General features: G+C 37.4%; 1 protein-coding gene across 1 annotated transcript; it reads left to right on the top strand.

The window, feature by feature from the left end:
- The first annotated feature begins 61 nt into the window (after nucleotides 1–61).
- On the top strand, nucleotides 62–25,596 carry SLC39A8 (solute carrier family 39 member 8). Its single transcript, XM_050896405.1, has 8 exons — nucleotides 62–247; nucleotides 7,348–7,516; nucleotides 12,755–12,924; nucleotides 13,456–13,578; nucleotides 14,762–14,929; nucleotides 20,759–20,966; nucleotides 21,502–21,686; nucleotides 24,351–25,596. The coding sequence occupies exons 1-8, from the start codon at nucleotides 62–64 to the stop codon at nucleotides 24,495–24,497; spliced, it is 1,356 nt and encodes a 451-aa protein (XP_050752362.1). The 3' UTR covers nucleotides 24,498–25,596.
- Nucleotides 25,597–27,382: the final 1,786 nt, after the last annotated feature.

The following is a 27,382-nucleotide window of genomic DNA, read 5'->3' as shown; positions in this document are numbered from 1 at the left end:
GCGAAGGGGCTGCGCCGTGCTGCGCGCCCAGCGACACTCGCCGCGTCCCGCGGGGCTGGAGATGCTCCCACGCGCGGAGGCGGCGCGGGGCGCCCTGGTCGCGGCCACCTTCGCCGACGATGTGCTGCGCGTCTTCGGGGCCAACCGCAGCCTGTCGGCTGGGCAGCTCTCCGCGCTGCTGCGCCAGCTGGGCGCCGCGCCCGCCCTGGACGCGGTGCTGCCGCTGACCCACCTGCATCACAACCAGGTACCGCGGTGGCCCCCGGCGCGGTGGCGGCGGGAGCCGGGTTTGTCCGGGTGCCGCTTTGGATCCGCGGCGGGGGTGAGGGCTGGGCTGGAAACCCACGTCCAGACCAAGGGCGCCGAGCCGGGTGGGCAGCTCCTTAGTTTCTTGAATCGCGTCGCCGTCGTGTTTCCTCACGTGGAAGCGGGGAGAGAGGGGGCAAAGGTCTCCTGAGGCGCTGGGCCCGGGTTTCGGACAAAGGTACCGGTCCACTGGTGAGACCAGCTTGCGGCAGGGGAGAAACTGCCATCCATCAGTCAGCTGCTGCGTGCTGCAGTGCGGGGCTGCCCGTGGGATTAGCTCGACCTCTTTGTTGCTCAGCTCTTAAACTGGCACTTTTCCTGGGTAAATAGCATCTGGACAAGAGCAAAAAGTGTATGAGAATTAGCTAGTGTTTCCGTCCGAGAGCTGTATAAGCAAATCTTCAGGACTTGTTAAAACACGGTTGTCGTGTGGTAGCACAAACTTGATTATAGACAGGTCTACTTGTGTAAAGAAACTTTTTTGGAAATTTTCACATCTTTCATCTAAATTGAGTGCAAAGTGTACACCCATCAATTAATTACTAAAAGCTGTTTAAAATTATGTGTAATTTACTGGCTAAATATCATTGGAATATTACTTTTCATGAAAATATTTTACTCTGTTTAGTGTCTCCATATGAAACTCGGACCTCAGTGCTACTTTTAAAGTCTATGTGATTTCACATCTCTGTAGTGTCCTAGACTAAGTTTGTTTCCTTGAAGGGGAATCTTGAGGCTAGTGGAGATTTCCTTATGCTCAGGAATCAGAGACATGAAGTCAGTCACGACAACGAAAGGAAAGCAGGGATGACTATTTGCTCTGGTTTGGTTCCACTCCCTAAGAAACAGAAGAGGCATGGCTCTGGGAAACTTGAGAAATTTTTTTTACGTTTAGAGTAGTAGCTCTTTTGCTTGTTCTGTGAAGGAGACAAACCTTGGATAAGCTGCCTTTGTTTTAGAAAGAGTGCAGTTCTAATGTCTTTACCCTTACCAGAGGTTTAATTGGGAGTTAATGCCACTGAAATCAATGTAGTATTCAGTATAAACATGGCAATATTTGCCAGAGTCACTGCTTTCAAATCTCACAAATTGAACACTGTTCCAACACAGTGTTTTAAAAACATAAACATTCCCAGCCACACATGCTAAATACAAGTTTGCAGTGTTGAATATGGCTATGAAAAGGAGCTTTCTTGAAAAGGGCATAGAAATGAGTAGATTCTTCAGTCCTTCAGGTTTTCCCTCTGCAAAAGCACGTAGCCCTCGTACACAGGATTTGGCACAGGCTACGGAGGAAAAAAAGTAATGCTCTTTCTTATTACTGTAAATGCATGTTCCTCCTAAGTCATTTGAAGTTTAACTGAAACAAATTTTTTTACAGGCCTGTTCTAGTTGTGTCCATTTTGAATAATACCTAGGGTACCGTACTGAAATGTGTATACTTCTTTGCTGAGTTACTTGTATTCTTTCTTAAAATTGGCCTTATGGCTGCTCCGTCAGCTAGTACCATTCAAGCAAGTGCATTTTACCTCCTGGCTTTTGATCCCTCATAGACGTTAGGTATATCAATGACTTTGGGCAGGTGGTGCATGCAAATGCATACTCATACCAAGTAAATCATACGTGATCATTTTCAAACACTGTGACTCTTTGTGCTTACAAGTTGATAATTTAGAGTATCTAATGGTTGTGACAGGAGACATAAAGTGGCCTAATCTAACTTTGTGTGTTGGAAGGCATCAGAGGCCTAAGCTTTACTGATCCTCTATGGAATAATTAAATACTTCTGGAGAGTGATTCAGGTCTTTCTCAGGTAGTCTGAATCCATTCAGGCTGCATAAATATCTGACTGTAGGAGGAAACAAGGTTTATCTTAGACTTTCAGTTCTTAACTTCAGTGTCCAGAGCTAGTGGGATGACTCCCAGGCCTTTCTTCCAGTCAAGATAACACACCCCTGCTCTATCAGAGTCCTTCATCCAAGCCTGAAGTGTAATTTTTCGTGGAGAGCTGATCTGTAAGGGACAGGTGATACAGCAGTTCAAAAACTGGCAGGAAGGAACAGTCTCTGTTAGTTTTAGCCCAGTATTAGTGTTTAGTTTTAATGTTTCATTCATAACAATATTGGTAAGCCTGTTAATCTCACAAGAGAAGATCCACCAGAAGCTGATCCATTTTCTTAAAGATTGAAAGAGTCTGGATGTATAAGCCAGAAGAAGATGGATGGTTGATTTCTGTTTTCCTTTGATACCAGGTTGACATGAAAAGATAGGGGAGAATTAAAAATGATTTAATTTATTGATGATGGTGTTTGAACATATACTTGTGTAGGCATTTATGGTAATTTATGTCCTATGATGTCCATGAAGATGCTAATTTTTTTCCTGTAAAAGACAAAAAAGAAAACAAATTTTTTGAGTACTGTTTTGGAATTTTTGATTGAAGTGTGTCCAATTCCTTATGCTTTTGGTCTCTTTTTTTTCTTTCATCATGCACTTTTATAATTCTCTTTATTTTGTGTTTATATTTTCTTTGCTCTTCAATTTTTCTTTTATCACCTTTTCTTAATATATAAGGTAAGGCTTCCTGTCAGAGAAATAAGTAGTAACTGAGCAAACTCAAATACTGGTCACTGCTGTTTTTTCACATTTTACTGTGGAATTCCAACACATTTTAGTCCTACTAATAGGGATAAAATTAGCAATTTCAGTACAATAGATGATGGCATGTTTACTCACTCTGTATTTTACATTATTAGCAAGATGTAAAAACACAAAACTATACTTGATCTTCTATCATTGGGTTCATTGTAGTATGATAGCCATACATGTGTGTGCTGAAGGATTAAATTACATGCTCAGAAATTTTGGTCAAAAAATACATGGAAGTTGAATGGGCATTGGAAAGAAAGCTTGTTAACTTCGCCTTTACTTTGTGCCTTGACGTAATCAGTAGGTGCTAAAATCATGCTCCAATTTCCTTCTTTGACTTTTCTAAATCTATATTTATGCCAGTCTAGATGTTATGCCTGAATACTGTGTCTTAATGTAATGCATTTTAATTTTTAAACAAAACATTTGGACAAAAAGAAGTTAAAATCTTAATTAATATTCATGATCAGATATAATTAATTTTCACCTCAAGATGAGTCAAAACGCAGTAACTTTAGTGTTTCAGATAGATTAGAACCAGGCTAGTATCTGCTTTGATTTTGATATTTTTCGGTAGTGTTTCACTAGTTACAAATTTTGCTTTTTGAAAGAAGGGAGGATGGTCTGACAGCGTGTGCCTTATGGTCTTGATCCAACACCATGATCTGATGTTGCCTGGCCAGTGAGAAGATAAATAGGCTTAGTTGTTCTGCCTTCTTAAGTGTCTTATTTCTACGATATCTTCAGCAAATTTCAGCATTTATGGACAATTTTCAGCTCCCAGCATGAAAAGCTGCCTTGAACATGTTGGGGTGTGTGTGAAATCCCTAAAGCAAACAAGTGCATTCAAGCAGCTTCATCTGGTTTGACTCTTTCTCATGGAGCGCTGCTTATTGAAGGCACAGTCGTCTCCTAGTGTCCAGTTCTTACCTGTGCTGAGTGACAAAAAGGTGTCACCACATCAGCATTAGATGTTTTAATTTGTTACAAATAAGTTGAGGAAGACATAGTCATATGTTTCTATTTTGCCTTATCCAGGCTCAGGCTAAGTAAAAAAAAAAAATGCTGGTCAGATAGGTATTCACTGCATTCTTTCTTTGCTGTTGCTACTGTGTGACCCACTGCTCAGCCCGGGTCTAGGCTAGGCTAGTATTTAATCTGGCAACATGTAGAAACTGCAGTCCAGGTTGCTGTTGGTTATCTTAGTACTTCACATGTGGAATGCTGCAGATGAAACAAAGGTCGAGCAAAGATAAGAACATGGCAGAAGATCAGAAAAGCGACTGAGGCATTTACAAGATGGTTGGTGCTGTAGCATTTTTTCTTAATTTTCCAGTTAGAAATTACTTTCGTCTGAGCAATTATCCCATCCTTTCCTTCAAAGGATGTGGTGAGCTGGCATCTGCTTTTCATTTATAAAGATACTGGTGTAAAGAGATTCTGGATAGTTGGGCATCACTTTATTTCATTTACCATCTTAAAAAAAAAAAAATCCCATATTGGTCAATCATTTTTGGGAGACCCTTACCAGGAGAAAAGTAAACATCTGTTTGAATAACCCAGTTGATGGTTTAATTTTTTTTAAGTGTGAATACTTTGTAATTCTGTAAATTCTACTGATTTAAGTCCTCCCCAATTTTGATGAAAGCATTTTTAAAATGATTTTTTAACAGTTCAGGGACATGATCAGTTGTGTCATATCTTTTTTTGCAATTGTTTATTGAACACTGGATGACAGTCACATTACAGCCAGTCCCCTCACCTAATCGCTATGACAAGGCTTACTGAATAGCAGGGACAGACATGATGGTAGACTTGGTGAGCCAGAACATCATTCTCAGTCCCCTGTTCCATGAGGCTAAATTTACTTTCTGCTGAGATCATCCGTCAGTCTTACAAAATAAATAGCTTATGTTTTTACAGCAGTGTGGCTGTCTTAATGTATTTGTCCTCCAAAGATAAATGCAGTTTTGCAGTGTGCAAACATGAGTTGCTCCAATCGAAGGCTTCTAATAGATTTGATCTTTTAATTAATCCTTTAATTGTGTCAGTGAACTCATGCAAGCTTGCTTTTTAGCTCTTGGATGTATGTAGGAGTTTACTGAGAGTATGAGGTGACTTATAACAATGAATCATTTATAGGAATCATTATCCTCTGGGTTTGTCCCTGATCAAAATAATAATAGTAATTAAATAAAATGCTGTTTCTCGTCTTCACATTAAAGAGCTCTTGTCCAATGTTATTTCTCGCTTATTTGTTTGTATGTAGCCAAAGTTACAAGTCTCTAGTTTACTAATTCATGCTGTGTCTGATTTATTTTCTCTCCATAATCTGTTTTTCTACCTACAACATGGTTTAGATTTTTCTCAACTAATATTAATACTAATATATTAGTATTTTAGAATACTAGTAATCCATTCTGTGTTGCTAGGAACGAGATAGTTAAAGATGATTTCTCTTAGAGATAATTATGTTATGAATTTTCAGCTCCTACTGGCTTGTTCTTCTAAGGGCTTTTCACTGTAGACTTGCAGAAATGGCTCTATGAGCCAGTAATACAAGAAGCACCATAGAGGAACTATTCCTATAGACAACAACTGTCCTCTCTTTGTTTCACACTGGACATCTTAGCCATGTGTTTTGCATTATTCCATAATGCAGAGTTAATGGTAAAATGATTAGGCACATAACCAGTTTAGAAAGCTTCAGAGATTCATGTATTGGGCTGTTAAAGACTGTATCTTCAGTGATGATTTCTCTGTGCACTACTTCCATTGAGATTAAATGGAGCAACATGCTTCAAAACAAAAAAAGGTTTTCTATTATCAAGCTGTATTTATGTGTGATACTTTGACATTAGCATTGACATTGAAAGATGAAAGTATATGCACATTGATTGTATATATTTGAGTCTTCAAGGTCTCATGGCCTTAACAAAATTTGTACTTATATTTATGTTCAAGCATGTACTTGAGTGTTCTGCTAGACTGGGTCATCAAAGAGGAAGGAGAGAAACGTCCTGGATGTAATTTAGCTCAAGTCACTTGAATTGGCCTGCATGTTCTCTTCCTCCAAGCTAAATCAGAAATAGTCACATTCAAATGATGTGTGCATGCCTTTCACCTTTTGGACAGTATTAGAAAAATACTTATTAACGGAAGCAGAAGCAGCTCTGTTGAAGTAAATGACTTGCGGTTGCTTTGACTTATCTCTAGAAGGAGTTTGCTTTATAAATAATAATCTTGAATTATTGGAGAAGTGCTGTGGAATCTGAAGGCTAGCAAAACTGAAAAGAGCAGGGAGTGACCATTTGTTTTTATTTTGCTAAGGCTTCCAGTGCTCTACTTTTGCAATCACCCTGAGATTTGCTACAGGGAGAGTTATGCTCTAACTTGATGTCTTATATAGAAGGAAAAAGTTTGACTTTTTTTTTGTCTTGAGACTCAAACTTGGTATGTGTTTGTTGTACAGCAATAAGCAAAATCACTTTTGTTCACACCCAGAAAAGAACACTCTTTCCTTATTGATCATTGTAGGAAATAATGAATGTGAATAAATGGAAAGTGTTAGATGAAAGACTTCAGCGGTATAGAAAATTTCACATAAAAATACTCAATTTTTCTGGAGATGTATATTTTAAGATATTTCATGGTTTGTCTTTTATCTTTTTTGTTGAAAATAACGAACAGAGCAACCAGCCCTGCCCCCGGCCTGGTTTAGCACTGCTAAGTACATTTATCCTTGACCCATTAGATACTGTTATGTCCTGAGCTGAAGGCAAAGTGACGATCCCAAGTAAGAGTTTATCTCATTGGAGTACGGGATGGTTTTACAAAATAATGTTTACTGTTAATAATTATTGCTATAAAATGAATGAAAAATGTTGAGTGCTGGTAACATTTAGACCATTTTTAAGCAGCTAATTTGGGGAGATAAATAAGAAGCATTGTTGTAAAGTAGAAGTGGTCACTGACATGAATAAGCAGTCACTGAATTACCAATCATTTTCTGACATACTCTGTCACTGAGATTTTAACTGTATCTAGTCTGCTCTTAGATTTAATTATTTTGTAATTACATGAGATTTTAATTACTTTGAAGATACTTTTCTGAATGTATTGTAAGGTTTAACTGTCCTGGTTCATAGGGCATAAGATTTGCAAATGTCTATTTAAAATATGTTTCATTGATTTGTGATTTATCTTACTTAAAATACTCTGAATCACTTCTGCTTCACATTAAGCAATCACAGTGTTTTCATGCACAGCGTACACTTCCTTGAAAATGCGTTACAGTATTTTCCTGTTGTAATTCTTGGATTTCTCAGTGTATGACTTATTTTTTGGTTTTGCGTTAATGTATTAAGTTGGCAAAATCCCTTTTTGTTCCAGTGCTTGACTGGTGAGGAAATTTTTTCTTTGCATGGGATATCGAACAGCAGTCACATATCAAATTCAAAGTTCTCTACAATATGTCCTGCTGTTTTGCAACAGCTAATTTTTCACCCGTGTGATCATCAGGAAAACTTTGTGGATACATCTAAACCACATTCTTTACAAGGTTAGTTAATATTAATTGCATTAATACTGTGACTGGAGTGGGGTTTTCTTAGGGGAATAGTAAGCATTTATCTCTATGTAACAGGAGTGTCTTGTTTAGGAGGATATAGTTGTAAAGTGGGAACATAAAATTAAAATGCAGTTTCAGGTGAGCAGACTATCTAAACAAATATCCTATCTCTTGACAGTGATCTCTTAAAAATGTTTTAGAGAAGGGTGAAAGAACTGAGTAGCTAATTATGGAACAATTTGTCCATTAAAGGAAGAGTCTTTCTGACCTGTTTTATTTGGATAATGGGTTGTGCCTTAAACCATAAGGACTCTCGCTAATAGCTGGTTAATAGGAGAGAAGATGGGAGTACAGAAGGGAAGTTTGTGCAGGTGATTTGCAGTGGGAAATCAGACTTAGTGGGATATGCATGTATCAAGGCAACTCAAGGTAAAATTATTATGGGACTGCATTCGAGTGGAATTATTTGCAGGTAGGAGTCATGACATCAGGGGAGCCAGTGACTTACTGAGGAAAAACACTCATACTCTTTCCAAATTCCTACTCCTGCTTTCATGATATCTTCTGTGCTGCCCCCTCCACGTGGAACATCATCACATGGCTAAGTAGCCTTAATTGTCCTTCCTCCTATTTTTCTCACTATTATTTCTGTATTTGTTGTGCACAGAACTGTACAGTGCAGTAAAAAAATGTAGGACAGGGAAGATTCAGCTGGTTAATGAAGTCACTTGTTGCACTGATAAGGATCAAATATGTAATGGCCTATTTATTTGACTCAGTATTCCAAATAAATTTATTGTTCCAAGGAAGTCAGGTGAATTAAAGTTAAAAGTTAGGATACAACAGTGTTTTTCATAACTTTTAAAATATTAGTATTAATAACATTCTGATTAATATTTATTAAGAATTGTTTTTATTTATTAAGATGATATTTATTAAGATGTATTAAGATATACATTATATCTTATACATATAATATATTAAGATATACATTAAGATGTATTTATTAAGATGATATTTATTAAGAATTATAGGTCATTCCTGCAACTTAGCTGTGTCAGTGAATAATTAGAATTATATTTGATTAATCACTGAAACCATGGCATCAATTTACCATGGTTGTTCTAGATTGCTTATACCATATGAGGGCACATACCGTCAAGAAGTCCATAATATCTGCACCGGAGGGTAGGATCTGTCTTTTTTTTGTTTGGGGCTGTTTAAGTAGGTTGTACATGGAAAGCTTGACCTATAGTTAACCTCCTAAGCTATTTAGACCATCTCTCTTGTTTTTCTTTTATCCTGTCAGCTCAGAAGCAATGTCCAGTAGCCAGATAAGCAAGGCAGCCTTCTCCCTGCCCCTCCCTTGGCTGTAGCACAAGAAATCTGCAAGGCCCATGGTTAGGGTATTTTAAAACCACAAGTGTACGAGGCTGTGACACATAGTGGTACCTATTTTGAAGGGAGATTCAGAGAAAGGCCCAGTGCCAAATGCAGATGTTGATTTATGCACACCCACACCCCATCATAAAATGAACCTGTTTTGTGGCAGCATTGAGACCGGCTGATTTCAATTACCGCCCATGAAGCAAAATCCTCTGTGCATGTTTCCAGCTGTGCTCATGTGAATTTTCTGCCCAGGAACTCCCACACACTTAACAATATTCTGTCTTCCAAAATATGAACGGACAAGAGGTACAGAAGAAATTAGTACAATAAGCTTTACGGAAGAGCTACTTGCAATAAAAAAACAGTGCTGCCCAAGCAGAGTAGAAGTTAAAAGGCAGCATATAGCATACCTTTTTCCTTGGGGTTTGTATAACTTGTATCTAACCTAGCTGTCCTTAAGGGCACACTCATGTCCTCCCCTTTCTTGCTTTCTGAAAGATAATAGGATGGTGTATAGAGCTGCATGAAGTAGCTGGAAATGCCCAGTGGCATTCCTTCTGTCCAAGGCAAACAGGTTCCATGCTCTCTGCTTGGCTTCTTCAGAGGGTATTCATACCCTTATTTCCTCTTCATCCCAGGACAGGGCTAAGGAAGAGCCTGAGCCTGCCTCAGGAAGGCCCAGAGCGGTCGTCCCCACTGCTTAGAAGGAACAATGCTGAGCAATGGTGTTCTAAGGAGGGCATCTTACTTGCACTCCTGCCATTTTATTTTTTGGATTTCTTGTGGCTTTGGGTATTTTGACTGTCTCTTTGTTGGGGCTACAGTTCTGGAGACAGAAAGAGTAATGGTAGTTGGCAAAAGCTGACTGCGCCACCAGTCTCAGAGGAAGAGTGAGTGTGTCCTAAGCAGAATGCTCTGCTCTGATACATAAAGTCAGATTAGCCAGCTTTCTGAGATGCATGGACTTATGAAAAGCTTAGTGTGGATGGAGTCCTAGTGAATAAAACCAAATTTAAGACAGCAGTGCATACATGATATTGTGAAATACAGTCCATAATGCAGGAACTTTGGCAACATCGGTTGTCTTGGAATTTTATCACTTTTTTTTTTTTCTTTTCCCCAATTTGTGGTATTTTTCTTGAAGTACCAGTTCCTGTAATTATCTAATTATGGGGTAATCTTTTTTTTTTCCTTTCCAATTACACTTCAAGTCTTTCTGAACTCAAAGAAAAGCTTGCCACAAGGCCCAGGAGCACCTTCCTGGAGAACGTGTGAGAAAGATCTTAGATTTATTTTATTCCTTTAAAAATTTCATTAGTTTAAATTAGTCCCCATACTACTGAGGCTCATTGCAGGATCCGTGGAATGCCTAGGATGGATAATACTTAATTTATTCTCTCATTGTCTGAGGTTATTTAATCACTTATTCTTCCTTATTCTTCTACCTCAAGTGAGTAAATCAGAAACAAACACCAATATGTAAAATCCCAAGTTCTTTGGGCCATCCAGATCTAGGACAGAATTTTAAAAGTAAAACCACGTCTATCTTCTGGCACCCCTAATCTCTGGTAAATCAGGAAGAAGAAGGCTTTTCTTTTTACTTTTTTTTTTTTTGTGATGAAAGGGTATACTACATACCAGTGGATTAGAATATGTCCCTGCTTGTGAGCACAGGTCCTTTAGTACGTTATGAGACATCTCCCATTGCATTAAGCATACAAAACGGTGACAACTGTATCATTCATAACATGTGCTTCAAGTTAAGTGTCCCAGTATGTTTTGCTGTTCTGAACAAAGAGTACCAGCATGAAAGTTAGACCATTTGTTAGTGAAGCATATAGTATCATGAGACCTTCTCTCGCTGTTTGGCAATAACCTATTTTTCTGTGCTTGGTTTTAAGCTCCATTCTCCTATCGTTTTTGTCATTCACTGATCTACACACACTATTTGTAAATTTATCCTCTTTGTCTTTTGTTGTAAAAAGTAATTAGTACTGGGTTTTTTTATTGTAATTTTTGAAACTTGTTCTAATTTCCTGTGTCTGATGAAGTCATTTGGGCAAATACACTAAATGCTTCATATCTGATAAATGGGGTTCTTATTTTGTTAACTCAGTTTAAAATGTACGTTTTGCACAGAATAACGTGTAGGAGTTGTCCGTATACTAAACTGAAAGAAACTCATGCTTCTATAGTAATCCCAAACTGTAAACCGTGGTTTGTGACTCATGATGGCATTGGAAGCCCATTTGTTTTTTTATAGATTTGATTTAAAAAAGATATTTACAAGCTTAGTTGTCATTTATTTTAATGGAAATTAATCTCCTGTGTAGCTTAGTGAATCTATCCATATCTAGTTGTGTGTTTTTCCCCTCTCTCTGTCTCTCTCTCTCAAAAATGGCAAATGAATATTCTAATTGGCATTGATTTATCTTCTGCAAATGCTTTAAATGTTTCTAATGCTTTCTGTTCTTGACATAATATAAAATTCATTACATATAAAAATTGTGACACTGTGCAAACATAGTAGAGCCATCCCAGTTGCAGGTGATTAATCTAGCTTAGAGTGTTTGCTGATTATGTTGCAGGAAAGATAGGCTGCAGATAGTAATCTGATCTGTTAGTTTCTGCTGTGCAGAAAGGAATTTATGGTAACTTCTCTACATACATATTGTAAAGCTTATAATGATGCAACTTTCTGGATTATACCAAACTGTTCTCATATAGCCAACATTGTGTTGGCTTTGATTATTGTATGTGGTTAATTTTTATAGACAAACCCACTGTCTGTATGGATAACTTTGTGATTCTGTGGCATCACTTGAGGCAGCGTTGTAGACCTCTTCAGTGCAACCTTTAAAGCTTTTCTCTGTACTTGCAGGGACTTGAGATGTCACTGGGAAAAACAGAGTCATGCATAGAGGCACAACTCTGTGGTGCTTATGAACAACAACAGCAACTACACCCCCCACACCACCCTTCCAACCTATAATTCAGACTCCAGAATAATTATGGTATGGCTTTGTACAAGTCCTGGTGTCTGAACTCTAAAAATCTGAGACTATGCTTATGGTGAAGGGAGCTATGTTATGGTGAACCCTGGTGCATTTGCCACTTCTTAGGAAAGGTTTTCCCCATTGCGTACCTAAATTACATGTCCATCTTTTTGAACCTAGAACCTCTTTTTTTATATGCTTTCATTTCTCTATTAATTGTCTCTACTATCAACTATCTGCCACCTCATCCGTTTGATAAGCAGTGATGGGCAGTGTTTTCAGTCAGCAAAACTACTTTGAATTAGAGGAGAAGGAGGAGTGTTAGGAACAGAAAGTTATCACCTCAGGATGATTTGAAGGAGTCATCCTTTTATCAGGAAGGATTTTTGGATCTAGTACAGCCAAGACAGCAGACTTTCTATCTTGGAGTTCCTTAGGAGTAAATGACAATTGGATCTAACGCTGGGACTAGTAAGAAGTTTTGTCTTATATCTGTGCTATAGCTACTTTGACTGTTGGCCTAAGCCTTAATTTTTACTCTTCACTGACTGTAGAGAGACCTGATTTATACTAGCAGCAGATAGGCTGTCCCAGATCTTATACTAGCACAGTTTCCATTTTTAATATGGAGGTCCCAGACAATGTTTCCAGATATTTACTTTCTGCAGGTATGCATCTTAAGTATCTATGCATTTTAAGATTTTTATATTTGTGAAGTATAATTTCAACCAGGGAACCACTCTTTTTCCCAATTCCATGCCAATTTATCTGTTAGAAAAATGACAAACAGCCTGAAGTGGGTGTTATACTAAAATATTTTATATTTCTGCTTGTTTATCCACAGTTTGGGGATTTGGCTTCCTGGCTGTGACTATCATTAACTTGGCATCACTTCTGGGATTGATTTTAACTCCCCTCTTAAAGAAGTCATATTTCCCTAAGGTTTTAACCTACTTTGTGGGCTTGGCCATTGGTACTCTCTTTTCTAATGCAATTTTCCAGCTCATTCCAGAGGTAAGCAAGGGTAATCGTCATTTGGTTTGCATACTAATTTCTAAAGTGTATTAATTTTAGAAGCATGCTGCAGTGGGGTTCTGTGTGTGGGTTGCAATCTCCAAAGAGTTGTGGGTGGGCTTCAGTGCCATTAGCTACCATCTCTTTCTGGCTGGGTGAGCAGAGCCATCAAGATCTATGTCTAGTTATGCCATGGGAAAGACCAAGGGCTATTCTGCCTCTAGACAGAAAGAGAAATGCATTGGATAAAATTCTAGTGAACTTTATTGGGCTACAGGTTAGACCTTCCTCGTCTAGCACTTTACGACTACATTCCACATGTAAAGTTCTACTGAATTAAAACACTGTTAACATTTAATCCAGGTTAAAAAAATCTAAAAAGATTAGGATATCTCGTAATTTCAGCCTCATGGAAACTCATGGTCAGTAGAGAGAGAGAGTCTGTATTTGGGGGGGGGGGGTGGTGTTTGTTTTTCTGGAAATTTACTAAGATTACAGACTAATTTGCATTGCTTTTTTCTTCACTGTTAGGCGTTTGGGTTTGACCCGAAAGTAGATAACTATATTGAGAAAGCAGTTGCTGTGTTTGGTGGATTCTATATTCTCTTCTTTGTGGAAAGGATTCTTAAAGTGATATTGAAGATCTATAACCAGGTAATGAAACATATCAGTAACTGAGTGAGCCTTGCCTTAAAGTACCTCTTATATTTATGAGATATCTGATAGTTTAATAAAATGTGGATTTTTTCCATTTTATCTGAGGAATTCAGCCTTACCGCGTGTTCTGATATATCTGTTTAAAATCCATATGGTAGGGGAAGCAATCTCACTTTTTTGAGGGAGTTGCAAGCAGAGCTGGGAATAGAATCCAGATGTGAGTGTGGTCTGCTGTCACTGACGTATGCTCTAGTTGCTCTCAACGGCCAAGTTGTTGCCGTGCTAGCTAAATACATCAGAAAAAGTGGAAATATCTAAGAGCTGGAGAGAATGGAGTCTGCCCCTGGAGCTCCCCTTTGGGCAGGAGAAATCAATGTGACATATATACCTTCTTAGTCATCTGTAAAGTGTTACTGTGCTGACAGTGCCTGAATCTCACCTTCAGTAACTTCAGCTCTGTGTTTCCCCATGCTCTGGTACACAGACCTGCTTTAGTGACACTGCAGTTATCCATATTGCACAGGGCTCTGCTTTCTACCCATATGTCAGAGTACTTGTTTTCTGTGTACTCACATGAGTGAGGCTGAATTTGTCTCAGAGAAGGCTAATTGTCTCTCAAATTTGTCTCAAAATTTTTGGTACTCTCTGCTCATGTCTTGCGAAGGAAACTGTCCTGTCTTCCTACTCTTACCTCACTTAAGGTCCCCCTCCCAAACTGTTGCTGATACTGAAGATTATGAAGATCAACTGTCCCTCGTTTGTAGTAACTGCACCAAAAAAAAAATTAGAAAAAATGAATTTGTTGCCCTTTATTTTTGGGAACAGTTGACAAAGGCTAATAAGCTCTATCTGACAAGCAGCCATGAATAACTAGTAAATGTTGATCACTTATGGTCAGGTGTTCGGCTTGGGAGGTTCTATGTAAAGGTATAAAAATGAAAAATCCCCACATGTATTCTGATTAGCTAAAAGTAAGAGATAAGTTAGGAACCTAGATACGTTTGGAGTTCATTTAAACATTAAAATCTTTACTGCTGCCCATTTAAACATTTACTTGGTGTTGAAAGCAAGGCAGCATGAATATGATGCCCCCACCTTTTCTTTTTTGGTCTCTATTTTCTTACATTTGTTATTTTGCTTTTGTTTTAATTAGCTACCTACTTATTTATTTGTCACCTAGACTGGCCATAATGACTCCGAAAATGGTGAACAGAGTCGTTCTCAGGATAAGCCTAACCCACCCAAACCACTATCATCCAGCAATGGGGGGACATGTTATGCAAATTCAGCCGTCATAGAGAGCAATGGAAATCTTGGTTTTGACAGCATCAGTGTGGTCTCAGCACAGGTATGAAAATCGTGTCTATTTATTTATTTTATCCCTGCCAATTATATAAGCATATCTGAGGGGAGAGTTAATACAATTTTTTATTACTTTTGTCAAGTTTTTGTAAACTTATAGCTTATAACTTGCTTGAGCCCTACGAAAAAAATGTGGGGTTTTGGGGCAAGCTTACAGCAGCTGAATGATGCATTCAATTTGTAGCCAACAAAAAGAGCTAATTGATATCAGTGTCGGGACGGGTAGGACAGAGATATATATTTAATCAGATAATTCAGTTAATTTTGATTTTGTTGTTGTTATAGTTTTGCTTAAAGAGTGATCGTGTGTTTTAGTGTTGCATGATCCATATCGTGTTCCTGCCTACATAAAGCCATAAGTGTGAGAACCTGATTCCTCTGAATCAATGATTAATGAGGAAAACTACTACAGTAACTTTCATGCAGTATATTGTGAGCACTGCTTGTGCTAGTCCAGTATATTTGGATACTGTAGGAATTACACAGGTAATATGTTGAGACAGAAGCCATTCCTCCTGGTTGAAGTATTATTCTCTTTCAGATTTGTTCTCTGTATTTCTCTCTGTTTGTTTTCATACTACCAATACAACTTCCTTCTGTCTGAGAAGAAAATGGAAGCAGGAAGAGAAAGTTGGTGTGCTTCTTTGCTCTTTTCCCTGTACAGGGAGGAGCAGTACTGTCCCTTATTTAAAAAAAAAAAAAAATACATAGAAACAATTCCTTGATGGCTAAGGCAGATTTTTTCATAGTAGATATTTCTGTTTTACCACCCATGTTCTTTAGCCAGTAAGTTGTTTGTGGGGAGCAGTGAGGAGCAGGAGAGGAAGCCAGAGGCAGGCCCTAACAGCTGGGAGAGATTCTGAGAGTTCTGCATTGACCCTGCGGCCTCACAGGGCATTTGATGCACACAGTTTAAAGTACCAAAATTGTACTTCTCCTTACTGTAGAAATGTCATGAAGTGTGGTGGATACTGGGCATTTTAAAAACTAGGAGAAACATGCTTAATAATTAAAATTGCATGGGCACCAAGAGGGAGTTAGTATTATGAGTGTCCCTAAACTGTATTTTGTAGATTTATAAAACAAACAAAAGAACCCTCCACTCTCTGCGGAGACAGTTATCTCAAGTGATATGGGTGTTATTTTTCTGCCCTGTTTACCAGAAGTTTTATCTGGACCTATTCCATTATTATGTTTTGGCTAGCCATCTGCTTATGCATAATGTAAACATAACAAAATCACGCCATATATTATAATAATAAAATGTAACTATATAGCGTTTATTTCTAGCAACTAGTTTAGATGCAGTGCCTGTGATCATAAAGTATTGTAGGTCACCCCAAGATCCTTTGTGGAATACTCATACATCTCCTTTTACAGGCAGTCTTGACTTTAAGAACTTAAAATTTCACAAAGGTTCTTCTCCTCTACCTATTATTCTTATGAAAATTCATGGCTTCCATTCTTTCTTCCTCTCCATTTCTCCAAAGCCAGGAAGATAATATGTTGTATTAAAACCTCCTGAAAGTAACAGGGTAAAATTCACTCTGGAGCTAAGGCTGGCTGCAAGGAAATCCCAGTGGCAGATAGCCCGCTGCTGATGTTGGAGGTAGCAACAAAAAAGTCATCATTACTCTTCTCCTCCAGGCAGGTTCAAAGGGGCCAGGTAGCCTTCAGAGTCATTAGGGGCTAGGGGAGGGTCAATGTGGCTGAGGGGTTTTGGGGCAGCTAGGGTAGTGCCGTGAGGGTAGGTATGCATTCAACTTTACAGGCATTTAGTATTTATGAAGGAACTATTTGGCATATGCCAAGACATACCTAATAGAATTTTAATGTGTAGCCAGAAATCATTGTGTAGGCTTTAAGGAGGGAGTCTGAAGTCCAGTTGCGCCAAAGTGTGGTAGCTGTTTTCAGCCATGAGGATCCAGCCATATTCTCTCTTTTAATGCCAGAACAGACTGACTGCCAGAGTAAATCTAAATGTTTAATTAGTCACATACTTTCAGTTTCACTTGCAGCAGTAATTGCAACCTTGGAAACCTCTTTTGTGCTTACCCCAAATTTGTATCTACTATGCATTAAAATTATATGGCTTGACAACAGTAACTTTGAAGAAAAGTCATTTCAGAGACAAATTGCTGAAATGTCTGTATCCTCGAGTGCACAACGTTAGAGTTGTATAACAAAACTTTACGGTGGCCTTTATTTATGCCCTAGAAGAATGTCAGGATTCCTTCTTGGTCCTGTGGGCACTTCCAGAGGACATAAACGGACATGTCTGGTTCATGTCTGAGGGAGTCAGAGATGCATTAGAAATAGCAATAATAATCTGATGAGATGTCATAGGATAAAATAAGAGAGTCTCTGTGTAATTTCTTAAGTTTGGGAACAAAGGAGAGGCCATTACTTTTAAAGAAAAAATTGTGTTCAGAAGAGCAAAAATACCAAGGAAGTCTTTGGTTTACCATAAATTGTTGAGATACAAATAATACAGAACTGCACTAATAATTAATAAATGTCAGACCTGATAGTCCAGCTGGGTATTACAAAGCTCCTTAGCTGGCATCTCTTCTGTGACGTCTGCTAAACTACCATGACAAAGTGGGAACAGCCCAGCAGAGACAGACATTGTTCGTTTTTGCCTTGGAATCCTATATATTTGTAGGGTAAATTTATCAGTAGTCTGCCTTATCTTAAACATTAAGAATATGTATTAGTTGTTCATCTACTTCTATCGGACACACAATCTAGTAAAGTTCAGAATGTAAACCCAGACAAGCGATATCATTGTACTTTATGTAATTTACAGAAGTCCAGACATTATCTAAAATAAATTACAGGCAAGAATTATGATACTTCAAAGCTACACAGTAAACAGCAGATAGCTGTATATATATTACAGAAGCCTCTCAGAAACCAATTCCTAGTTTTTAGACTACAACTGTTTCTGCATATTGAAAGATTGGATCAAGAAAGTAAACTTTAGAAGTAAATTAATACTGTTCTCCTAAATTAACTGCAGTTACTAAAAAAACCACAAAACCATAGATAAAACAACCCAAACCTCAGCATATTTCTAGAGTCAGTTCCATTCTTGATGAGTTCAACAGCTAATTCTTAATAGCATCTTGTTACTCAATGTTCATTTTCTTCATACACACATAGAAAGTTCAGCACATATATTTGTAAATTATTTATTTCAACAAAAAAGCCCTTCAGATCAGATTTTTATGTTTGTCATACATATGCAATGCTTTGGACTGTCATTGGAATTCTCAGCTGTGCAACTGGTACCAGAAAATGGGTCCTTTACTTAGTTCTATGGCTAAGCCTGTTAAGCCCCTGTAGCCCTCAGAAAACTGTAGGCACACATGGTTCCCACATAAAAACAAATGTGCTTTGATGGGAACAAACGTAAACAAGCATGTACAAGTAACATTTTTGCACATTTGTATTATTTGCTCACTGTTTTCATTGCTCTTTTAGGAATTTTCATCCTAATAAACTTTTCATAAAACCATTTATTTTATGGAGATGCTTGGCATTTGATGTGAGAATTTTTTGGTAATAGAAAGTTTTTACAGAACAAAAATGACTACCACCTCTCTTTCTCATGTATAATAGAAGTTACTAATATACCTTTTCAAAATACAATCTCCTGAGATTAGTATTGTTTATCAGAAAATACTTGCTGTTGTTGTTGGGGTTTTTGTGTGTGTGTGTGGTTTCCAAAAGAACAATGTTCTTTTTTAGTAGAAAAATGAATGAATTATTCAAAATGAAAATCTGTGCATTGTCTCAAACTCCCTTTCCTCAGTGAAGCTAGAAACATGCCCAAGAAAGAAGATGTGCTTTTGGCAGAAATCAGGACAACCTGCAAAACAATGCCTCCATCAGTTCTTAGGCAGCTTGAAGGATGGTCACTAGGGAACAGAAAAAAACATAGGGGAACAGAACTTCAGCTCAGGGAGCTGGATGAATAGGTGGAAAAGTTTCGCTAATTGTATTTGAATTTTCTCATAATCATGTTTCTTTTTACTTCCAGTTACCTAATATATGTATTTTATGTGGCTTGCTTTGTAATATTTCTTTCTTAAAGTGAAGTTCAAGTTGCCATTGTGGATTAAGAGAGGTCTATTACTCATAAGTGATCCTATCTCAAACAGAATTAGTACAGGTACAAATTAATCATCCCAAAAATATGATTGGCATTGCTTGTGTGTTAGATGAAATGTTGAGAAGAAAACCTCCAAAAACTGAAGACAAGCATGTAGTGCGAGTCTAAAACCTATGTGTTTGAGTCGGCATATTTTGGATGCCATTGCTCATTTTCACATCATAAAAGTATAATTTCAGGACTTCCTATGCACTGAATAGGAGCTGTAAGTGTGCTTTATGGCAGTTGTGGCACTACTCAACCAAGACATTATTAGCTACGAGTTCCAAGTAGTGCAATAGGCATCTAACTCAGAAATCCCTGACCTGAACTTTTGTCCTGTCCCAAGGCAGCTCCTACATACAAGGATGTAGTATGTCAGATAAGAGTGTGATGAGCAAATCATGAGACGGACCTTACTGCTCTGTTATTAAAGATTTTTAAAGAATTTATTAATCATTGTATTTCCATGAAGTTCAAAATTCAGTTGCCTGGTAGTATTTGCATTTGATATGGCAAAACTAAAACAATTCGCAATGTTCTTTTTAATAACTAAGGAAAATTTCTTGGAATAATCTGTGACCTTTTCATAAGGAGGAAGAGGCATTCCTCTACACCCTTCTCCTACAAGAGAAGGAGAGGTGTATAAATTTGCCTGTGGGCACACGGATGTATATATTACTGCTTATGTATTCCAATAAGTAAGCACTAGTTAATGCCTTATGTGCAAATCCTTTTTTTTTAGAGGGGAAATACTATAATGCTTGCAAATATTATGTAACTACAGTGTATGTGTGTACAGAAATTTATCAGAATGGATCATCAGGAATTTTTTAGGGGAGGTTAGTTTGTGCTCCCAGCACAAATGGCAGTTCCTTTTATCTGCTTCAAGTTTTTCATTATTTCATGGCACCGCATGGATAAATTACTTCCACTTCTGGGAGGAATTATTGAGATCCCCGGTGTGTGTGTGCATTGCAGTTTTATATTAGCCTGTTGTTTTCATGCTCTGAGCCTTCGACTTGCACAGTCAGAATTACCCACTGCTGTTTTTATTAAACATGGACTTTGTAGAAATTAATTTGAATAGCTAGACTTGACTATCATTGCTCAAAATTCGCGGTAAAGTTTATGGAGTATCTGGATGTGTGTCTATATTCACATGTACCTGGCTGTTACTGTGGTGGCTACATGTGTCTCTGAGAGCATGATGTACTGGCAGTATGTAACTGGTCCTGATGTGTTTTAGGTAGGAAATACAGATGCTGTCAGTCACTGTGCTCAGATCCTTCTGACTGTACATTCTTAGTAGAGGTGGCTGAGGAGGCTGTGAGGAGCCTTGGCACTCTTAATCTGACGGAGACTCCAGAGAGATGTTCAGACCACTGTGGTCTGAACTGCTTTCTGTCTCAGCTGAAGTGCATTCAGATAAAGCTTTGTAGTCAGAAGGGTGATTGGGCCCTGTGTGTTAACTTGTTGAAACAGAAAACATTTGCTGCTGCTACCTGTGCCTTTTGCTTCTTGGACCAAGCATTTTGGTCTCCATATGCAGTAGTGCTTTATTTTATACTTGGCATTCATTTGAAGACAGAAGTGTGATTCGTTGGCTTCTTTATTCAGTGTTTTATGTAATTGCCCTATTGTGTTATTTTTTTCCAGGAAGAAGCCACCCAAGGCAGCTTATGCAAGTGTCTTAACGGGCGTCCACTGTCAAAGATTGGGACCATTGCTTGGATGGTAACACTGAGTGATGCCGTACATAATTTCATAGATGGTTTGGCTATTGGTGCTTCTTTCACTTTGTCTCTGTTTCAAGGGCTTAGTACCTCCATAGCCATCTTGTGTGAAGAGTTTCCTCATGAACTGGGTAAGGAACTTCATTCAACATGTTGTTTACTGTGGAAATGACTGTTGTAGGAGGTTGTGCTGGCCAAAAGTTGGCATAGATTGAAAGAAAGTTTAGACAAATTAATGGAAAAAATATTCACCAAAAACTTCCCAAGCACCAAAATACACATTTAGCACAGGAATTTCCCAAGTGCAGGTGGGTGGAAGCTGGGAATGTATATTAGAGAAGCATTAATTGCCCTGTTCATATATGCTGCATACAGTGTTGTATTAACTTTTTTTCTTTTTACATCATTATAGGTAGTTCTATATTCCTGTGCTCTTAGCTCAATTGTGCATCACCTACTTGCTTTAGAATATTTCAGTTACCTTAGTATTGAAGGGAAATGCTCATCATTTACTTTAATGAAGAAAACCAGCAGGGGGTTATAATTTGTATACAAGTCATGTCTTTTCTTCAGACTTCCTTCGAAATCAGAAAATAATCATAATATTGTTTTCTGAAGATGGTTTTCTTTTTTTTTTTTTTTTTTTTCTCCTTTCTTTTCTTTTAGGGGATTTTGTCATCTTGCTTAATGCAGGAATGAGTACTCGGCAGGCTCTGTTTTTCAACTTCCTGTCTGCATGTTCCTGTTACATTGGGATGGCTTTTGGTATATTATTAGGCAACAACTTTGCTCCTAACATCATCTTTGCTGTAGCTGGTGGAATGTTCCTGTACATCTCTCTGGCAGATATGGTGAGATATAATTTCATTTTCAGTTATTTATTTTTCTGCAAGAAAACAAAGACTGCACTAACTCTGTCCAGTAGAATTTAATATTTTGTCTCTCTTATGCCAGTGTCATCTACTTGTTATTATTATTAGGTGTTAGATCATCAGTTATACCCTTAATGGAAGTGCACAAATAGTTAGGCTTATTCATGAAACATGAAAGCCTTTCACTTCACAAATAGGGCTGATCAGATTATTGCTAAAAAGGAGTTTTAGAGAGACAAGCTTTTCATGAATTTGGGCTGGTTTCATTAAAGAGTAAAAAGTGTATAAATACTTTGTTTCAGCATTTTGAAGTGGCAAAGTATTTCACCTTATTATTTTTGAAAGGTTCATTTGTCTATTTAAACCATATTTTGAAAGAAAAGGAAAAAAAAAGTAAACAAAAGGAAACTAAATATTTAGTTTTGAGTTGAATGAAAGGTGTTGTGTAACCACAGTGATAATTTGGGGGTTGTTTAGGTGAAAAACCTGATTTAAATTCTATTCTGGCTTAAATTAAACAGTGCCAGCCCCAGTTTCTTGGTTCAGACTAAAAAATTTGCTGAACTGTATTCAAAACAGTCTGTCTATCATTTATTTTTTAAAGTATGCTAGAAGATATAAGCCAAAGAAATTGTGCTAAGATCCAGACCAGATTTAGATGTTGGGAAATAAAATCTGAATTCACAGGCAGTCAGCAATATTCCATAATTTACTCTTATGATGATGTTTTATCTCAAAATGAGAGAGATCTTTCAAGAATTTTAAGTTTTATCATGTTTAATTCAGTGTTGTAAGAACATATGTATCTGCAAAGATGTTTACACCTGCCACATGAGAATCCATTTGAGTGTAGAACTGGAAGAGTGAGGCCTGAATTTGAAAAGATTTGAGACCCCAGTTTGGTTCTATATGCGTTTAAGAACTGTTACATAGTTATAGTGACTATTTCATTAAATACTATTATAGTTTAAGTAATAAAATAGGATTTAATAAGTAATAATGTTAGAGTTAAATGAACGATATAAGTAGTTTATTTTACAAGTTTGCAGTATCTTAATTGCTAATGCTTTTCATTTAGTTTCACTCTTATATAATGAATAGTAGTGTACTCAGCTATGCTGTGTAAAACTCATGGCATAAATTTAGAGTGGCTCAACTTAAATTTGTTATTAAATCCATCAAAGTAGGTATCATTCTTTTCTTTGTATCTGTTGTTCTGTTCTCTCTGTTTATCTCTCTGTCTCTCTCCCTCTCCCCCAATCTCTCTCTCTTTTTATAGGTTTTTGGATTGTATCAGTTACCTATCTGAATTTTCTTCCCCCTGAAAAGTCTGAAATAGGGTATTCAAGTGCTCTGTACAGAGATCTGGCTTTCCGCTTTCTGTTACGATTTTCACACACTTCTGGTTTGCTTGTCCAGAAGCAGGTAGGATTAACTAGAGTGTCAAACCTTCCTTCTTTTCTTTTTGCTGTTCTTTTTTCCTCCAGTATTGGCATAGTCCAGCCTCTGCCAGTAATATCATTGTGTGGTGAGGCTGTGGGCATGTGAGAATGTGTACACTGGGGTGTGTGCACAAATGAGCCTTGCTGTATGGCATGAAGCTGATCTGGTTTGTTGTCTTTGCCTCTTGCGCAAGAGGATTACGGAGCTCTGGAATGATTTCTGGGAAGGTTTGGCCACTTCACACTAACCTTAGTCTGTTCTTCAAGAGTTGCATTACCTTCAAAGGCTGTTTTTGCCTTGTGAGATCAAAGAAAGATAGAGCTTTTGAGTCACCCAGCCTGAAGGTTTCTAAACTAACACTGAAATATACAGTCTTCATTGCATTCTGGCTATACTACTCTCAGCACAACAATATGTTTGTCAAAATCCACTGCAGTTGACTTTATCTGCAGCAAACACATACCCTGAATCACCCCATACAGAGGACTTTATCACCAGTGCTCATCTGCCATCACCTCCATTGGCTCTCAGAGGAACTATCTTTGTTTCTGCGGTTAACAGCAGATCAGTCATCCTTTGCTATTATGTTGCCATTAAGATGCGTGTTCTGGAATGAAGAATCCCTTCATTGCACTGTAATGTAATATTGCATGTGTTACCACCAGTTTCACAACATTCTTCTTTCTTCCTTGCTTTATGACGACCTCATCAGCCCACCAGACCTTCTATTTGTAACAGCTTTCTTATTTCTGAGGGGTTGTCTATGTTTTCAGCTTCACTTCATTTGCTTATAGATAAAGCAGAAGAATCCTAATCTTCCATTTCCTGAACAAGGATTTCTCTGTTTATACTAGTGAAGGAAGAAACACAACATTTAGCAATACAAGGGCAGCTGCTCCTAGCAACATATGGACCAACAATTGGAGCCTAGGAGACTGCTGGAATCAAAAAGAGGCAATTTGCATGAGACACAACCAGGTGAAATCGCAGTAGAGAGGAACAAAACACCATTTCATTTTACCATCCTTGGTGAAGTGGTTTTTCAGGGTAATTAGGGTGACCTGTTGCTGTGACGGCCTTCACCTTCTCTTAGTTCTAATATTCAGTCCAAAGTAGCAATATGGTTCAGTTCTTAATGCCTTAAGTTACGCACGCTACCACGAGATGGCAATACTTACCTAAAAATATCCCTTTTTTCAGTTCCCAGAGATGAATGATATGCTGAGAGAGAAAGTGACAGGAAGAAAGATGGATCTCACATTCTTCCTTATTCAGAATGCTGGTTTACTAACGGGGTTTACTGCTATACTGATGATTACCTTGTATGCAGGAAATATTCAGCTGTGATAATGCAAGTGAAAATGGAATCAGTACTGAAGACGTCAAGTAAATTACAAATGGAAGACACTTGAAATCCATAAAGGGACATTTCATTTAATCTACTTGGTTTTGAAATGGTGATAAGTCCCGTCCTGTCCCTCTTGCTCCAAATACAGGACTTGCAGTCAATCCAAATAGTAGGAGCTGTCAACTTCTGTACTATGCCAAAGAACCGATTCTAACTTTTTTATTTCTACTTAAAATTATCAGACATACCTGAACTGTCATAGAGAAAGGATGTTACTTGGCCAGTAGAATTATGCAATATATGCAACTACATGCGACTCAAGACCAAATGAAAGCTGAGGTCTTCAAGGAAGGTGCTTATTTAAAAGAAAATACTGGAGTCTCATATACTTTTTTAACTGTGATGAAGGCAAGCAGTCTCAAAACTGGTTAATTTTCATGACTTTTGTTGCAGGATTTGTCTGTGTAACATCCCCTTCCCCCACCAAAAAAAAAAAAATCAAACTATTTCAGAGTAGGTACTAATGAAGCTAAGATTTTTAATTACTAATTAACACTGGAAAAAAAGATACCAGTTACTGCTTTTGATCTTTTCTCTTTATAAGTGCACTAGGGAATTGTTGATTTATTTTGAGAACCACTTTTTTAATTAGAGGGAGCCTGTGTTAAATTTATGACAATTTGTCAACTCCATAATATTTTAGAAACATTGAGTATTTTAAAAATGTTCAGGCATTTTGTATTTTATAAAAATAATAATGTTTTATATTTAAGTTCCACAAATATCCTTTTTAAAAATCAGTGTTTTGGGTTAAAATTTTTAAAGATTTATTGTTAGTTTTACAAAGTGAAATTTAGAAAAAACTTGCTAAAATCAACATTCCAGTAAGCTTTTTTGTAATTTGAATAATTTTCTTGTGTGCAGTTGGGTGAAAGTAAGTGATACTAAAATATACAAACTCTTATCATAATCTGTTGCATGTGAACTTTCTAAAATTGTGCTTATACGTATGAGTTCTTCTGAAATAAACAATTCAGCTACTCTGGTGTTGTAAGATGTGTGCACGGAAATTAATAAAAAAATGTATTCCATTTCAGTCACCACTAAGCTTTGAAGGAAGTGTTGTTATTCTCTAGTAAGTTACTTTTTTTCATTGATTTTTAGGCAGGTTTTACAACTTCAAAGAAGATACTGTTTCTTGACGTATTTCCTGGCAGTAGGAAGGGACAAATCTTTTATTTTTAATTCACTATTAAAATATATTTTCTATCAGGTAAAGGATTTATTTTAATATTTTATTCGTATCTCGTCTGTAATATAGTAGTATGTAGTACTACCTATATATACTTAAATTATAGTAGTCTATGATATTTGCTGTACGGAAAAAGCATTTATTAGTCACTTTATGCCATCTAAGTTTCTGTGAAGAAGAGTTCACCCACTCCATGTTCTTTCCTTTAATTCTTTCTTTTGTTGATTCCTTGGATATAAGCTATTTGTGAATGCTACTCTCATGTATGACAAGAATGTATTACAGTAACTATGAATGTTCATGGACTTTTTAAAATCATTTGACCATTCCTAGTTGGAAGTACCACCTGCATGGGACGTTTCACCTTTAAATCCAAACATTTGCAAGGGAGACTTGATTTTTGTTGTCTCCCTAAGGAGGAAAAACTGAGACAAACGAGTCATTGAAATAACCTACTTTTAGATCACAGAGCAGACTAGAGATGGAATAAAGTCTGATTTTCAGGGTAGTGCTTTAGTTCACAAACCAAATTGCCTTTTCTGCTAGTGGAACATTTAGTAGGTAAGAAAGCTTTTTGATTTCTGTATGAGCTGGTTTGTCTGTATGATCTTGGCTATTATGTTTGTCCAGTACATATAAAATAAATCTATTCCAATTCTAGGACTGCCAGTGATTTCCTAGATTTTGCTGATGCATCCAGGGAGGAAGAAGCATGAGCAAACACTCAAAAAATTGTTGTTTTGTGACAAATAAGACGGCAGTAAGATACTCCCTAAAAGTTTGGAAATTAGTTGAGGGAAAGATTTTCATATTCTTTTTCATGTTAATGTAATCTGTAACACTGTTCATCTTCTATTGTGCCATCTCTTCAGCCTTCTTTTCAACAGTTGTGCAAATTCTGTGTATAATGTAATTTCAGAGGACTCATGTGCTTTTGTATTTGTTATTTCCTCAGGGAAAATTATCTGACATCTAATGTTAGACGTTATCTAACATACACTTGGGAAGATATTCTGTGTTAGCAATACTGTCGTAGATAGTATACTGTCGTAGATAGATCACTGTCGTAAAGTTTCCTCTTTTTTTTCATGATGTGGTTCATGACCCAAGACACTTAAGCAAATTTCACTAGAGGCTGGGAAATAAAACACCACCACAAAACCCCCACATCTATAAAAGACACTGAAGAAGGAAGAAGAATTGATTTTGGAGCCAAAAGCATATAAAGAGCAACAACGTGGACAAAGGATAAACCTTAGAGTTCTTCTGATCCCTTGAAAAAGGAATATGTGGAAAAGTAAAACTGTCTATGGGGGAAACCTGTCAAAAATGTGATACATAATTACTGTCTATGATTTCAGGAAAAATGAATTGAAAAATTAAATGGGTACTTAAAGTTTAGGGTTATTAATTATGACATTTCAATGAGCTCTTGACTGATTAAGGATTTAAAGCATCAAACTAAAAATTTGGTCTCAACTATAACCAGCTAAATTAAATATCAGCCCCATTATAACCGTAGTCTGGAACTCATTGTGGTCTTCTACCACAGCCCTGCTGCTCCATCAAGTTTTGCAGCCTGCCTGAAGCTTTGCGTTGCCTTAGTTAAAAAAGCTACAAAACCTGATCTAC

This window comes from Gymnogyps californianus, chromosome 4, assembly GCF_018139145.2.
Source record: "Gymnogyps californianus isolate 813 chromosome 4, ASM1813914v2, whole genome shotgun sequence".
Classification (NCBI taxonomy): Eukaryota; Metazoa; Chordata; class Aves; order Accipitriformes; family Cathartidae; genus Gymnogyps; species Gymnogyps californianus.
Note: the sequence above shows the minus strand (reverse complement) of the source record. Positions and strands in the feature narration are given on the sequence as shown.

What these genes read in the sequence shown, in the direction of transcription:
- SLC39A8 (XM_050896405.1), top strand. Translation starts at nt 62, where the DNA reads ATGCTCCCACGCGCGGAGGCGGCGCGGGGCGCCCTGGTCGCGGCCACC. An exon ending in TTTTCCAGCTCATTCCAGAG is followed by an intron (nt 12,925 to 13,455) that starts GTAAGCAAGGGT and finishes CTTCACTGTTAG; the next exon opens with GCGTTTGGGTTTGACCCGAA. An exon ending in TCAGTGTGGTCTCAGCACAG is followed by an intron (nt 14,930 to 20,758) that starts GTATGAAAATCG and finishes ATTTTTTTCCAG; the next exon opens with GAAGAAGCCACCCAAGGCAG.